The 15,114-nt window shown below is 38.6% G+C and overlaps 3 protein-coding genes across 3 annotated transcripts; 2 read left to right on the forward strand and 1 right to left on the reverse strand.

Moving 5' to 3' along the window:
- Positions 1 to 1,015: 1,015 nt before the first annotated feature.
- LOC143863576 (small ribosomal subunit protein uS3x-like) lies at positions 1,016 to 6,791 on the forward strand. Its single transcript, XM_077374285.1, has 6 exons — positions 1,016 to 1,223; positions 1,840 to 1,987; positions 2,223 to 2,394; positions 4,564 to 4,618; positions 4,697 to 4,828; positions 6,378 to 6,791. Exons 1-6 carry the CDS (start codon positions 1,194 to 1,196, stop codon positions 6,543 to 6,545), a joined length of 705 nt encoding a protein of 234 aa, XP_077230400.1. The 5' UTR covers positions 1,016 to 1,193; the 3' UTR covers positions 6,546 to 6,791.
- Positions 6,792 to 10,983: 4,192 nt separating this feature from the next.
- Positions 10,984 to 14,604, forward strand: LOC143863228 (Tetratricopeptide repeat (TPR)-like superfamily protein). The gene has a single exon (XM_077373894.1). The coding sequence runs from the start codon at positions 11,023 to 11,025 to the stop codon at positions 13,108 to 13,110; it is 2,088 nt and encodes a 695-aa protein (XP_077230009.1). The 5' UTR covers positions 10,984 to 11,022; the 3' UTR covers positions 13,111 to 14,604.
- On the reverse strand, positions 14,007 to 14,629 carry LOC143863230 (uncharacterized). Its single transcript, XM_077373897.1, has one exon. The coding sequence runs from the start codon at positions 14,548 to 14,550 to the stop codon at positions 14,182 to 14,184; it is 369 nt and encodes a 122-aa protein (XP_077230012.1). The 5' UTR covers positions 14,551 to 14,629; the 3' UTR covers positions 14,007 to 14,181.
- Positions 14,630 to 15,114: the final 485 nt, after the last annotated feature.

Consider the following 15,114-nt stretch of genomic DNA (forward strand, 5'->3'; position numbering starts at 1 on the left):
AAGGGCTTACACCATATAAAATCTCGAGTAGACGATCCTGTTTGGATACATGGATTTTGTTATCTAGTCTAGGGTTGTAAAACCTGAATTTTACAGCCTTAAGATGATCTAAACTGTGAGAAGTTATAGGATGGAGAATCTATATGGTGGCCGACTGTGAGATTATTAAGGGCGGAGAGAGAAAATCATCTCTCCCTTGATTTTTAATCCAAGAGAAAGCCCTTTCTTTTACTTTCCTTCGGTTCAAAAACCGAGGCAAACATCCTTTATAATCTCACGGTCGGGCATCATATAATTTCTCTATATGATGTGTGTGGTCTTATAAATCGGTATTTTTTAAAACATGCAGCTCACTCTGTAAAAAGAAACAAAACGTCTATTTGTCGGGCCACATAAGTAATACGTGCCCCGAAAATCATTTCCATAGGATGATATTAACTGTCTGATAATGTGCTAATTTGTGCCCCAAAAATCATTTTCATAGGATGATCTTAACTAATGTGGAGTCCCTGTATAAATTAGGATCATTCCATAATTCATAGTAGAAGGGACTTAGTGTGCACAAATTCTTTGGATGAAATATGGTCACCTATTTACGTCACGCCCCAATAAATAGACTATTTGGATAATCCTATGGAGAGGGTCATACCATACTTTAAAAAAAAATACAAGTTTATGGGGCCACTCATCATGTAATTTCTCAGATTTTGTATTTTGAAGGGGGGACTATTCGTGTAGATTTAGTTGTTTGACCCCTAGTACATAGGATAGGTTGTGCCCCAAAAATCTTCTCCATAAGATGATCCTAACCGTTCAATGTGTGTAAGTTTCTACACCAAACCGTCCATTCTGCAACAGATATGTCATGGTTACAATCATCCTATAAATAGCTTTTTTGGGGCCATGACCTATCTGCAGCATTGACAAACAAATGAATGGTTTAGATCATCCAAGTATATGGGCCCCACTACAGAGTTAGGGTCTTAAGGGTCATAACCCGAAGATTCCATCCTATCCGTCCAGGCCAAAACCATACCCTGCTAACCGTCCGATCTACTTCCCTCCCATCTCGCTTTCTTTAGGACACCAAGCTGCCTCATCCTCTCACACAAAGTTAGGGTTTTTTCACAGCAGGATCGACTCTAGCTTTTCTGCGATACACTTCTAGCTCTTTTCCTTTCAATTACAGAAACATGGCGACTCAAATGAGTAAAAAGCGAAAGGTGATTTTCGTACTTCTCTTTTGATTATTTACTTTCATGTTATTCGATTCAGACGCTAGGGTTTCATAAATTACCGTTCTTTCCTCAGGTCTGTGTGTTATTTGTCTGTCGATTTATTCCCTCATTCGCTTCTTATGCTAGGGTTTCATAAATTGCCGTTGTTTCTTCAGATCTATGTGTTATTTTTCTAATGATCTATTTCCTTATTCAATTCGTATCTAGGGTTTTATAAATTTCTGTTGTTTTCTCAAATCTCTGTGTTCTTTTTCTAATGATTCAATTCCCAATTAATTTCGCATGCTAGGGTTTCATAAATTTTTGTTGTGTCCTCAAATCTCTGTGTTATTTTTCTAATGATTGATTTCCGAATTCATTTCGTATGCTAGGGTTTCAAAAATTTCTGCTGTTTTCTCAGACCTCTGTCTGTGTTATTTTTCTAGTGATTTATTTCCCCATTCAGTTTGTATGCTAGGGTTTCATAAATTTCTGTTGTTTCCTCAGATCTGTTTTATTTTTCTAATAATTTATTTCTCCATTCAGTTCGTATGATAGCGTTTCATAAATTTATGTTGTTTCTATCTGTGTTATTTTCCTAATGATTTATTTCCTAATTCAGTTCGTTGCTGATGGAGTTTTCTTTGCGGAGCTGAACGAAGTTTTGACTAGAGAGCTTGCAGAGGATGGATACTCTGGCGTTGAGGTTAGGGTTACGCCGATGCGCACTGAGATCATCATCAGGGCTACTCGAACCCAGAATGTTCTTGGTAAGTTTCATTATCAGGGTTGGGGTTTGATACCAGTTTTTGTTCACTTTTATGTTTTTAAGTTCCGTTATTAGGGCTAGGGTTTGATGCCTATTTTTGTTCAGTTTGCATTTCAGAAGATTATGATTTTAAGTTCCATTATTAGGTTTAGGGTTTGATACCTATTTTTGTTCAGTCTGCATTATGGAAAATTATGATTTTGTCCTGATTCAATACCTTTTTTTAACTCTTGAAGGCGAGAAGGGTAGACGAATCAGGGAATTGACTTCAGTTGTTCAGAAAAGGTTCAATTTCCCGGAGAACAGCGTGGAGCTGTATGCGGAGAAGGTTAACAATAGAGGGCTTTGTGCCATCGCTCAGGCAGAATCCCTCCGATACAAACTCCTCGGAGGGCTTGCCGTACGGAGGTACCTTACTTTTCACAGTATAATTTTTTAATTAGTTGTTTAAAAGGGGAATTTTTATTTATCAGACACATTCACACCATATTAAGTTTCAATTAAAAAATATGCGACATTAGGGATAGTCCAACCATCGATCTGGACTGTTCATCTTGTGCAGCTTTTTGGGTTACCTGGTGCCAATAATTGCTATGATCAGACTATTGAAATGTTTTTTTTGGAATGTTACTATTGAAATGTTCTTGTACAACACTTTTATGTTCTAACAGTTAATTTTCAGGCTGCTGTTTGGTTTGGTTCAGCGCTGGCTTGCTATTTCCATCTAGGCCCTGCCGAGTGCCGGATGGCTGGTCCTGATCAATAGCAACTAGGCATCACTGATTCACTGTCATGAATGCGTCATTAATGAAGGCCACCTTGTATGGCCGTGGGTGTTTATCTGTCAGTTGTTGTACCTTTCCCCAAAGGCTTTTGAAATCACATTTGAACTGCTCTCATTATCAACAATCAGCTTTCACAATTTTTCTCCACATTTGACGTGTTTAGAAGATGCTCTGCGCAACCAATCCTCATCCTCAGTAGCAGCAATGATGGGCTTTACCACATTCACTCGAGATTCTTCCTCATCATACCCATCATTGTCCTTAGAGACATTAAGTATCATTATTGTAAATTTGTAAATGTTGCAGATCGTAGGCTCAATAAGTGGCACATTTGCCCATTAGAACTTTTAGGATTTTTTTTTCTATGTCATTTAGTTTCTAGGATTTTTATTTCCATGTTTTAGTTTTGGTTTTAGTTTTTAGGGTTTTTATTTTTCATGTTATTTTACTTCCAAGTTATTTCAATTGCCTACGTAAGGCCCTCATGTATTATTGACTTTAGATTTTGACGATGAATTATTGAATTGAGAACAAGATTCTCCCCTATCTCTCTTCTTCTTCGTCCCTTTCCTTTCTTCTCTTTTCCCCTCTTTCTCTTATTTCTCTTATTCTTCTATTTCTCCTCCTTGGATCACATTGGTAAAGCGCTAGAGTTGTTGCCACCCTGTGTAGGTGTCTCTCCAATCATGACTTCCTCCATAGAATCGATTGTTGGTGCTGCTCTAGAGGATTCCGGTGGCCTAGTGGCACCACCATTAAGAGGGGCTATCCTGAGAGTCGTCATAGAGTCAGTCGGCCTTCTAGTAGCCATATCCTCGGTTTGAGACCCAAACCTCCTAAAAGGTTGTCTCAAGTTCTCCGCAATCTTTAACGCCATATGATAGGCATCTTCTAGGTCGTATATATGCATGCCGTTCGTCTCTCTTATTCCAATTATGTTACACCTTATTTAAGTGTATTTCAATTGTTTCCCAAAATTTTTGCTGTTCAAAATTCAGATAACCAAAACTGAAGTATGCTATTAAAAAAACATATATTGAAGCTTATTCATTATGTCTGAACTTAGTCGTTGACATCTATAATCTGAATGCTTCAGTTTGCTTTTTATATTTCAAGATGATGGTTTGAAAACTCTTTCTTTCTCTACGGTGAGAGTTAAACATAACTACCCGGTTTGTGAAAATGGTTAAACTGATTTAAGTGCGTAATAATTCCCTGAAATGATGTATCCTCACATCTGAGGCTGTATCCTCACATTGTTCATTTTCAGGCTATTTGCTAATTTCAACTTCTGAGGCAGTTCCTTGCGTTAGCAAATAAATAGTTCCGCATGTCTCAAAACTAAGTTTAAGCAGTAAAATTAACATCACGTTCCATGCTAGACTGGTTCTGGATAGACCAGTGGCTTCTTCACCATCACATGTTAATCCAGCTATCAGTCACTAATGTATTTTCTCAATTTCCCTTTTCCTTTCTATTTATTGTTTTGTTAAATAGCTGGCACTCTACTTTTGATTATTAAATTGATATTGATGCTCACCTTGGTGCTTTGTTTCTGTCAGTATCTTGATCATCTATATTTACCTTCGCATTTTCTTTAATATATGCACATCACTATCATGAAAAAAACTGTAATTAGCAGTAATTAATCCTTTTGTAAAGAGCTATGCCTTGCCTTTTAATGCAATTGTTGCAATCCTTCTTGTCGATGACTTAAATGTTTTTGTTATATTTATGAATCCGGGCATGGGATTTTGTTACTGATTATCTTCTTCTTCTCTTTTTTCCTCAGGGCCTGCTATGGTGTCCTGAGATTTATTATGGAAAGTGGGGCTAAGGGCTGTGAGGTTTGTCAGAAATATCTTCTCGTTTGCGTTTCTCGTGCTTTATCAAAAATGCTAATTATATGTTGTATGCCTTCACAGGTTATTGTCAGTGGGAAGCTCAGGGCGCAACGTGCTAAGTCAATGAAGTTCAAGGATGGGTATATGATATCTTCTGGTCAACCTGTCAATGAATATATTGACTCTGCAGTGAGACATGTTCTTCTCCGACAGGTTAGCTACTTTTCAAATTGATAATGGTTTTAAGTTAGTATGGTTTGGGGTTGATGTATTGTTAGTATGCTTTGAGGTTGATGTACTTCATTGCTTGCACTCATAGTTAGCAAAACTCGGTTTTAAACAGCTTTTTTTTTTTTTTTTTTCGTTTTATTGGTATGCCGTTTAATATGCCATTTAAACATTTTACCATTAAAAAGCCTCTGTTTTTTTTTTTTTTTGAGTAAAACTTTTGAACACGTTTTTTTTTTGCCAACTTTCCAATTTAACCCCCACCATATTTTGTAAATGACAAAATTTTAAACGCATTTTTTTGTGTTTCCGTGTACCAGTAACTTATTAAACTTGAATTTTTCCCGTCCCCTTTTTTTGCCAAATCACGTTTTGCTAACTATGCTTGCACTTGCTGCTTGTTCTTTAGTGTCTCATTGTCTTCCGCTTTTAATAGTTTAAATTGAGCATATAATTTTCATTGATCAGCTCTAAAGTTTGTTGAGTGAAGCATTTCATGGTTAGTTGCATGAGTTGCCAGTTTTTTAATGTTTGCTGTCACCACTTTTGGTAGTAATAAATGTTCTAAATACAGCTGATCAGCTTGGAACTTATTCGAGTGGACTTAGTTTGCTGGGCCCGGAGCTCATTGTACTGAATTCAAACTCTGATTCCATGATATATTGTCGGGGTTAAACCATAACAGTCACTTGCCTGATTTCAGTTTACATAATATTGAGGATTTTCTTGAGAGAGTTTTAGCACCAACTGGTACAACACTGGTTTGAGAGGTGTTTTCTGCCCTTCTTGGTGTGCCCCAAATTCAACTTGTGTCATTGTACCAATGACCCTCTTTTTGCCAACCTAGCCTTCTCCACCCCTCCAGGTGAACATGTTTTAAGACATGAATATGCACCAAGAATTATTTCATTGAGTCAACTGAGTTGGGTTGGAATGGGATCCCGTTTTGCTAGCAACCCTCTTTTCTGTTTGTTTCATCCATAGGATAAGGGTACATGGGTTGAAACACATCCCATAAATGCCTCCATGCAGGCGAATGCTATTTGATATGTTTGTGGAAATTTCTCTATTGAAATTTTTTTCCTTTTGTTTAGCGTATTAATTCCATTAGAAGTTTGTTGCTTCTGCTTAGCATAATCATTCCATTACGACCGAACTTGGAAGTGAGATTTTTTTTTGAATGGTTTGAAGTGAGATTTATTAAAATTTGTCTAGCTTTGCATTTTGGAGATGTTATCTTTTCTCTGAAAATTTCTGACCTTACTATATTCTTTGTCTGTGTGTGAGGCCACGCATGCAATTCTTGCTTCTCGGCATGTCTACATTACTGTCTCATTTGTGGTTCTTTTTTGCTCCTTTACTTCTCTTGTTCTTATATATGCATTTTACAGAGGTTTGTTAGCGGCAGATATATTTTGATATGGGGTAGTTTTTATTCCTTTATCTTGTAAAATTTAGTACCAGTTGGAAATAATAATAATAATAATCTTAGGATGAAGTGGAGGTCATTTATATTTTATGTTTGACTGGTTAGGGTGTCCTTGGGATCAAGGTGAAGATCATGTTAGATTGGGATCCAAAGGGTAAGCAGGGCCCGATGACGCCTCTCCCTGATCTGGTCACCATCCATACCCCAAAGGATGAAGAGGAGTTCATAAGGCCGGCGATGCTGGCCACAGATATAGAGGTCGCTGCAGCTTGAAACCACTACCACTTGTGTTGGGCAAGGTCATGCTGTCTTCCTCTTTCACATCATTTTCCAACAAGTTTTCCAGTGTAGTTTCTTTACAGTACTGCTTGACTAGACCTTTATTTTCCATCCCTCTGTAGGGTGCATCTCACTTTTGATACTATGGAGTCAGTTTTTCATTTTTCATATTTCTCTGTTAAAAGGATTAGGTTTTTGGATACTCGTTGCTTTCTATAATGCTTATTGAGATGTTATGCCTGTTTAAGTTGCATATAAATTTCACATGTCATTTCTTGGGTTCAAGGCACGAGCATTGGCTGTGGAGACTAGCTAAGATTTTGGATGAGACTAGTTCTATGATTAACTATAGATTCCTCTCTTTGGTTCATGTTATTAGGAGTGCAAATGATTTACCGGATTGCCTTGCTAGATGCGGGCCATTGTGAATCAGTAATGTCTTATTTATACCTTAAATAGTGATCTTTTCTTTAAAAATAAATAAATGATTAGTTCTTATTTTGATGAGGGCACTCCTCACTTAATTAAAAGTACGGTATGGCCCGCACCATAGGATGATCCAAACCCTCCATTAGATGGGCCACAGCCTAAATAGGTTGTGCCGCAAAAATCATTTCCATAGGTTGATCCTAACCCTCCTATCTATAGAGGTTTAGGATCAACCCTCTAACATTTTGATCGGAGGGTTAGGATTCACCTATGGAAATGCTTTTTGGGGCACAACCTATTTAGGCCTGTGGCCCATCTAATGGACAGTTTGGATCATCCTATGGTGCGGGCCATACCGTACTTTTAATTAAGTGAGGAGCGTCCTCATCAAAATACGGTAGTGCGGATTACATTTCCCTAGATAAAACATCTAAAATGATGGAATTAGTAAATTGCCCTTCTAGTAATTCACTAATTAAAATATCCATTTAATGCTAATTGAGTTTTGGGGGCAAACTTGCAATAATAATCTAATTTAAAAAATCCATTTGAGGCTGTTTGCTATGGGATAAAATCCTTGGATTCGCCGTTCCATGGATTCGCTGTCTCGATTGGATAATCCTATCCTAAAGTAACCACCGGGAATTATATCTCCCCCCCCTTCTAGCATTCCCACGCCTTTTATTTGCCTCTTCTTGAAAATGTATTCAATAATGGCAAGCAAATGGGAGGGGAAATGCAGTCATTTCCGGGAAAAGAAAATAAAAGCGGTGAAATGCTGGGAAACTGGGTGGAAGTACCATTTGCCTTATGCGAGTTCATGTTTAGATACAAAATCCTGATACTATTCTTCTACTAGTTGCAGACCTGTGCGATGCACAGGGCGAGAAAAAAAAAAGATTTTAAAACTGTTTTAAATAAAGATGCATTTTAAAAGAGATTCATGAGGATAAATGTTGATAACCCTATAAAAAAAGAAAAAGAAAAGTTAAATGTACAAACAAATTAGGAATTAATGGGCAAGAAAAATTATAAATCAATTGTAAAAAAAATGCCTTGTCTTTAAGGAATAAGACATAACACAATAAAAAAGAGTACTTTGTGTCTGATATAATGGTGGATTTTGAGTAGAAGATAGGGAAAATTGCAGAAATGGGATGGATGAAGTGTAGAGGCAAGGAAACTATATTTAAATAGGTGGAGTTCGGGAGGCATTTCTGAAAAGACATAACGTATGGGTGGGTATTTAGAAATTATGGATGGAAGGGTTGTGATCATTCATAGGGTTTGATTGGAGAGAGAGAGAGAGAGAGAGAGAGAGAGAGAGAGAGAGAGAGAGAGAGAGAGAGAATAAAACGGTTAGAAAAGCTCTGTGAATAGATGCGTTAAAAAAAAAGGGCAGAAATTATGGATTGAAGGGTTGTGATCCTTCATAGAGTTTGATTGGAGAGAGAGAGAGAGAGAGAGAGAGAGAGAGAATAAAACGGTTAGAAATGCGTTAAAAAAAGGGCTGAAGTTAAAAAAAAGAAGAAGGATGAATGCTGTATGCAGAGGGGGTGCCACGTGGCACAACCTCAGCGTACCACATCCAGCTTTATATATTTAGAATAGATAGAATAGATTACGACATATATAGGGTAGTGATAAATTCACCCCCGTATTTTTCAAAATGGATTCTATAACCCACGCCATAAGATGATCTAAACTGCATATTTGATGGGCCACAATGTAAATAGGCTGTGCCCCAAAAATCATTTCCATAGGATGATCCCAACCCAACAATCTAAAAATAGAATCGCATTATGGAAACTTCTATAGATTGGACGGTTGGGATCATCCTATGGAAATGATTTTTGGGGCGCAACCTATTTACATTGTGCCCCATCAAATGGATGGTTTGGATCATCCTATGGTGTGGGGCCGTGGGCTGTACAATCCATTTTGAAAAATACAGGGTGAATTCATCCTAGAAGGGTGGTGGATTTATTACCGCCCTATCAAAATCCAATATGTAGAATGCTCTGCGCTTCTTTCTATTGTTTGTTCGTTTTCTTTCTAATAAAAGCTTTTATTGAAAAACTTTTTTCATGGGATAATTTTACTAGAATTTTTTCTATGGTGAATTTTTTATAGCTCTAGCATGGTTAGGGCCCATTATTTTACAACACATGTTTTGAGGCCCATCATTTGACACAATGCATAGCATGGGTGGAGCTCACCATTTTACACCTCATATTTTGATACGGTAGGATCCAACATCAAGTCCGTATTACCGGGAGTGGATTTGCGCGGTCTTTCAGCGACCGATAAATCATGCATTAGTCGCGCACGTGCTTTTCAGGAGAACTGTAAAATAAGCCCTTAGTCGCAAGTTGAGCGAATGCACGCACTTCTGGCCTTTGAACGCATTAGAGTTCCCCATACAAATAAAAAACGCCAAGCAAAATTCGAGCCTTCCTCTCACCCTCTTTCCCTTTCTTGAGCAGTCATCTCTCACGAACTGATTTTGTAGAGATTTGTGTTTTAGGTATATCGATGATCCATGTTTGCATCTTGTTTGTTATTATGATTAAATTGAGGACAAGAGGTGGATCTTTAGCTTAAATGGTAAAGCACTTGAGAAATGAAGACTGACGACAACAATCTCAAGAAGATGGGGGTTCGAATCCACTAAGACCCTTAACCCATGCAAATCTTTTTTTTTTCATTTTATGAATAGAATTTGAGTTTTTATCCACTGCCCGGGCTTACAAATATTCATCACTTGTATTCCTTCTCTTTGTTTTAATATATCTGGTCGGGGTCCTGCCTAACCCCAGCTTACCAATAAAATAAAAATAAAAATGCTTACTAGTATTTGGATCCATTTCTTATTTTTACCCATTTTTTTGAATGGATTTTTACCCATATTTTGCCCTTGAATCTGAGCCCAATTGATGCTACTAGCGGGCCGCAATGCACACTAGTAAATTGAACTATTAGAAAGGCCCACAAATGCTTCAAATTCGTGTGTTTGTTGATGACTAACCGTGCAATTTCATTGTCCGTACTCAACAGTCTCTGTTAAGTCCCTGTAAATTAAGAGTCCATGGATTCAAAGTCCAAGTCCCCAAACGGTCATTGACATTTAACAAGAGTTCACAGGGCATTCAAAATCCATCACGACTAAGCCCCCCCTGTAGTAGTGAAAGGGACTCCCGTTTTATCACCTGGGGCATCTCGAACCATCATTTGGTGGAGCCGAACTGGAGCTTATCCAATGGCCAAGAAAGTGCTCTTCGGAACCACAATTTTACACCCGGCCTATCATCTCCATCCAAATCCATGCATATGAAGGGGCTACTATTTTACAATAGGGAAAATTACATTTACACCCCCTCTAGTTTCTGACACATCCACGTCCACCCCTATAGTTTAAAACGTGACAAATACACCACTGTAGTTTCAATTTGTTTAAGGTAGGCCCCCTCAGCTGAAGGTTCGTCCATAGATTGAAGGGTTAGGATGATCCGATGGAGCTGATTTTTTGGGCACACCCTATCTATGTCAGGGCCCATCAAATGAACGCTTTGGATCATCCAAACAATGTGGGCCCACATTATTTGGATGATTTTTTGGTAGTGTTTGGATTCGGGTATGGGCCCACATTATTTGGATGATCCAAAGCGTTCATTTGATGGGTCATGACATAGATAGGGTGTGCCCAAAAATCAGCTCCATTGGATCATCTTAACCCTTCAATCTATGGACGAACCTTCAGCTGAGGGGGCAAACCTTAAACAAATTGAAACTACAGGGTGTATTTGTCACATTTTAAACTATAGGGGGGAATATGTCAGAAACTAGAGGGGGTGTAAATGTAATTTTCCCTTTACAATATGTTTTCACAGGGTGGAGCCCACCATTTTACACCTCAAAAAGCTCTCTTGAGCCATCTCTTCAAATGCAAGGTAATTATTTCTTTATTTATTTTGCAACGTTAGTGAACACAGTTAGGAGTTAGGAGTTAGGACAACAATATATCAATCTCACTTGAGAATTCATGATCGGTCTCCCATCTCCCGCTCTATTCAAATTTACCACCCAATTCTTTCAACACAGCCCATTTCCCAGCATAAACCCTCTTCTTCTTAATGCTTCCCACTGTGGGTTTCTCTTACAAACATATGGCAAGAAAAAATCACTCCCACAGTGTAAACAGCTCCACGCGTACATGATTGCATCTGGCCTTCTTTTTTCTCATAACAACAGTGATCAAACAGCTCGTCTAACCTCAAAACTCTCTGCATTTTACGCAATCTGTGGAAGCACAAACCAAGCCCGGATCATTTTCAATGAGATTGTCCCAAAAAATGCATTTCTATGGAATTCCATGATTATAGGGTATGTGAACAATGGGTTATCTGAGGATGCACTCCACTTGTTTGTTAAAATGCTCAAGTCAGAACAGAAACCTGATAATTTCACCTTTCCTTTTGTTCTCAAGGCTTGTGGTGAATTGTCATTGTTGGAATTGGGTATGGAAATTCATGGCCAAGTTGTGGCTTTTGGGCTTCAAACTGACACTTATGTTCAGAATTCTCTCTTATCTATGTATATGAATTGTGGCGAAAAGGAGAAGGCAAGGCTGGTTTTTGATAAGATGCGCAATCGAACTATTGTTTCTTGGAACACCATGATTGTTGGGAATTTCCAAAATGGATACGGCGATGAAGCTTTGGAAGTTTTTGATCAGATGAAAGATGAAGGGGTTGAACCTGATTGCGCAACCGTGGTGTCTGTTCTGCCCGTTTGTGCTTATTTGAAAGACTTGCGCCGAGGGACAGAAGTCCACAAATTTGTGAATGCGAAGGGATTGGGAGGGCACATTGCAGTGAGGAACTCTTTGTTGGATATGTATGCAAAGTGTGAGAGCTTAGAGGATGCAAGAAGAGTATTCGACGAAGTTAAGTGCGAAAGGGATGTTATTTCTTGGACAGCCATGATTGGAGGGTATGTCCTAAATGGTTATGAGAGAGAAGCATTGGCCCTTTCTCATCAGATGCGGGTTTTGGGGATCAGACCCAATTCAGTGACATTGTCCACTTTGCTTACAGCTTGTGCGAGTTTATCTTCTCTGAAACATGGAAAGTGCTTACATGGATCCGCTGTTAGGCTTGTGCTTGAATTTCATGTCATTGTAGAGACTGCCCTGATTGACATGTACTCAAAATGTGGAAATGTCGATCTTGGCTACCGAGTGTTTATAAATTCTTCGAGAAAAACAGTCACTTGGAATGCAATTATATCAGGGTACACTCGAAACACGCTAGCAAGAGAAGCAATAATGCTTTTCAAATGGATGCAGAGTGAAAAGATAAACCCTAATGTAACAACCATGATTTGTCTTCTTCCCGCGTATGCTTGTTCAGCGGATTTACAACAAGCAAAGAATATACATTGCTATCTAATTAAGAGTGGATTCCATCTAAGGGTAGAAACAGCCACTTGTTTGATCGATGTATACTCGAAGAGTGGGAGCCTTGACTCTGCACACGAGGTGTTCCATGGACTAACTAAGAAGGACATTGTCTCATGGAGTGCAATCATAGGTGGGTATGGGATGCATGGGCAGTGTAGGGCTGCGATTTTGCTTTTTGATCAGATGGTGCAGTCTGGAGTGAAACCAAATGAGATCACTTTTACCTCTATTTTGTATGCTTGTAGCCATGCTGGCTTTGTTGATGAGGGTTTGTATTTCTTTAAAAGTATCGTTGAGGATCATCACATGAAACCACGTCTTGATCATTATGCTTGTATTGTTGATCTTCTTGGCCGTGCTGGTCAAATTGAGGAAGCTCATGAGATAATTAAGACGATGCCATTTGAGCCAAATCATGCCGTGTGGGGTGCGTTACTTGGTGCATGTGTAATACATGAGGATGTTGAAATAGGAAGGGTGGCTGCTGAGCATTTATTCAAATTAGAGCCAGAGAATACAGGAAATTATGTATTATTGGCGAATATTTATGCTGCCGTGGGAAGGTGGGATGATGTCAAGGCTGTGAGGAAGGTGATGAATGAAAGAGGATTAAGAAAAACACCAGGGTGTAGCTTGATTGAGGTTAGGAATATGGTATGTGGTGCTTAAGCGGTCGAGGGCTGGTTGATAAGTCAAGCACTGGTTGATAAGTAAAGCAATTGACATGGCTATCACATGAAAGAATTTCTACACAGAGATCCAGACTGATTTGTGGAACAGTTCATATTTTATTCAGAGCCTTTAATGAGGGTCAAAAGTGGACCTACTTATCAATATTCTTTGTGATTTTTGTAGTCTGAAAATTAAGAAACAACACCTTGTAATATAAGCAGGCTGTGGAAATGTTTGTGTTTCTGATGAAATGAATGCATATGGCCAAAAGTACGCCTTCTAAGTACTATAGGATTAATTATCTATGTATTACCTATTGATGTGGTAATTAGCAACTTTTGTGCAGTTGCAGGATGGTTGAAGATCAGAGAACTTGTTGTACAGAGCGTGCTGCGAAACCTTGAATAATTTTCAAAAAAAAAAAAAAAAAAAAAGCTCCTCCCAACAACATGCTCACATGTCCACCAAGGTTGTGATTTGCAGGTTTCTTAGGGGTAGGGACAAATTAGTATGATGAACAATCAAAGTATGGAGATAAAATGATCAAAGTAGGAAGCACACAAGTACTGATCGGATTAAAATGAATGAAAGAAAATCAAGATATAATTTAAGGAAATTGGACAAGCCAAGCCAATTAAAGTTTTATCTGGAAGACTTATTTTCCCACTAATGCTACTGGCTACATGGAAATAAAGTCTATTGTCCCTCATTTCAAATATGAATTGTTTCATATGTAAAATTATATATAAGGGAACCGTGATGCGGATTCGTTGGCCAATCATGCTTGTTCTACTAAACTTGGCCAATCATGCTAAGAGAACACAATCTCATTCGCCCTGAATCATTTCAAGAACACCCATTACACTGTTATAATATAAGGAAGAGAAAAAGAATCGAGGAAAGGTAAGATTTTCATAGACAGAATCTGATTCAAAGTCCACACAGTGTCCTTCATTGAAGGTACAGTTCACATATATCCCACCAAAATACAACCAACACCCTTACAACGTAAAATACAAACATTACCAAACACCAAAAACCATCATATATAAAATCTCTCTTTCCTCATCAGGTCCGTTTAACTGGATCAAAATTAGAAACCCCAATAACAGCACCAACAATAACAGTAAGCACAACACCACCAGAGACAATGCTAAGCAAAAAATTCTTAAGAGAAGGCGAAAGTCCGGGCTGAGCCGCCTCCGCCACGTCAGGAATCACCATAACGGCAGCCAGCGCAATTGCCGTTAAACCCGTGACCGCCTTTTCCTTCATAGAAGCACAAACTTGGAGCTGCCGGCCGTTAGATTTAACTGCCGGCGTTAATGCTTTTGGTGAGATCTTCATTGGGTTGAAAAAGGAATAGGAGTTTATAGCCCTTCTGTTACCCGCCTGAGTTAACGGTGTTACCATGGCAAAGGCTGAGGTGGAAGCCATTTTTTTTTGTTATGAGAGTGTTTGTTTTGGGGATTGGAGTGAGGATTTGGGTTGTGGGGTGTTTGAGAAGAGAAGGAGAAGCTTAGATAGATAAGAGAGATGAGAGGTTGAAAAAATGGGTTTGAAGTGCCATGTCATCTTTAACGTCCTACGTGGCGGGTTCTCATTGTAGTTGAAGAGGATAGGGTTATCTGAGAATATATCTTAGAATAGGCTGTGTGTGGTACCACATCCACACTTACTGGGCCCACTTTGCCAAATTTCATTGAGAACAACTTGATTAGGCCCCATGCAAGACTTGGGTTGTACCAAGAAAAGCTAAACCGTTGATTTTTTATAAAATGTCTGTTTGGGATGGAACCAAGACCATATGGGTTGCCTCATCATGATTTTCTGCAAGATCAACGGTCTTGATTTCACATGTATGCAAGGTATAAGACCCAAAATTTGAATTTTATAAAGTGACATTTTGGTAGTAGTTCCTCATTTAAAATCTGACCAGTATTCCAATCTTATAGCATGGTGGGTCCTCCATTTCATTGATTGGAAACATCCACTGCATAG

This window comes from Tasmannia lanceolata, unplaced genomic scaffold (genome assembly GCF_043159265.1).
Source record: "Tasmannia lanceolata isolate RefF3 unplaced genomic scaffold, GAP_Taslan_0.1 ptg000044l, whole genome shotgun sequence".
Lineage (NCBI taxonomy): Eukaryota > Viridiplantae > Streptophyta > Magnoliopsida > Canellales > Winteraceae > Tasmannia > Tasmannia lanceolata.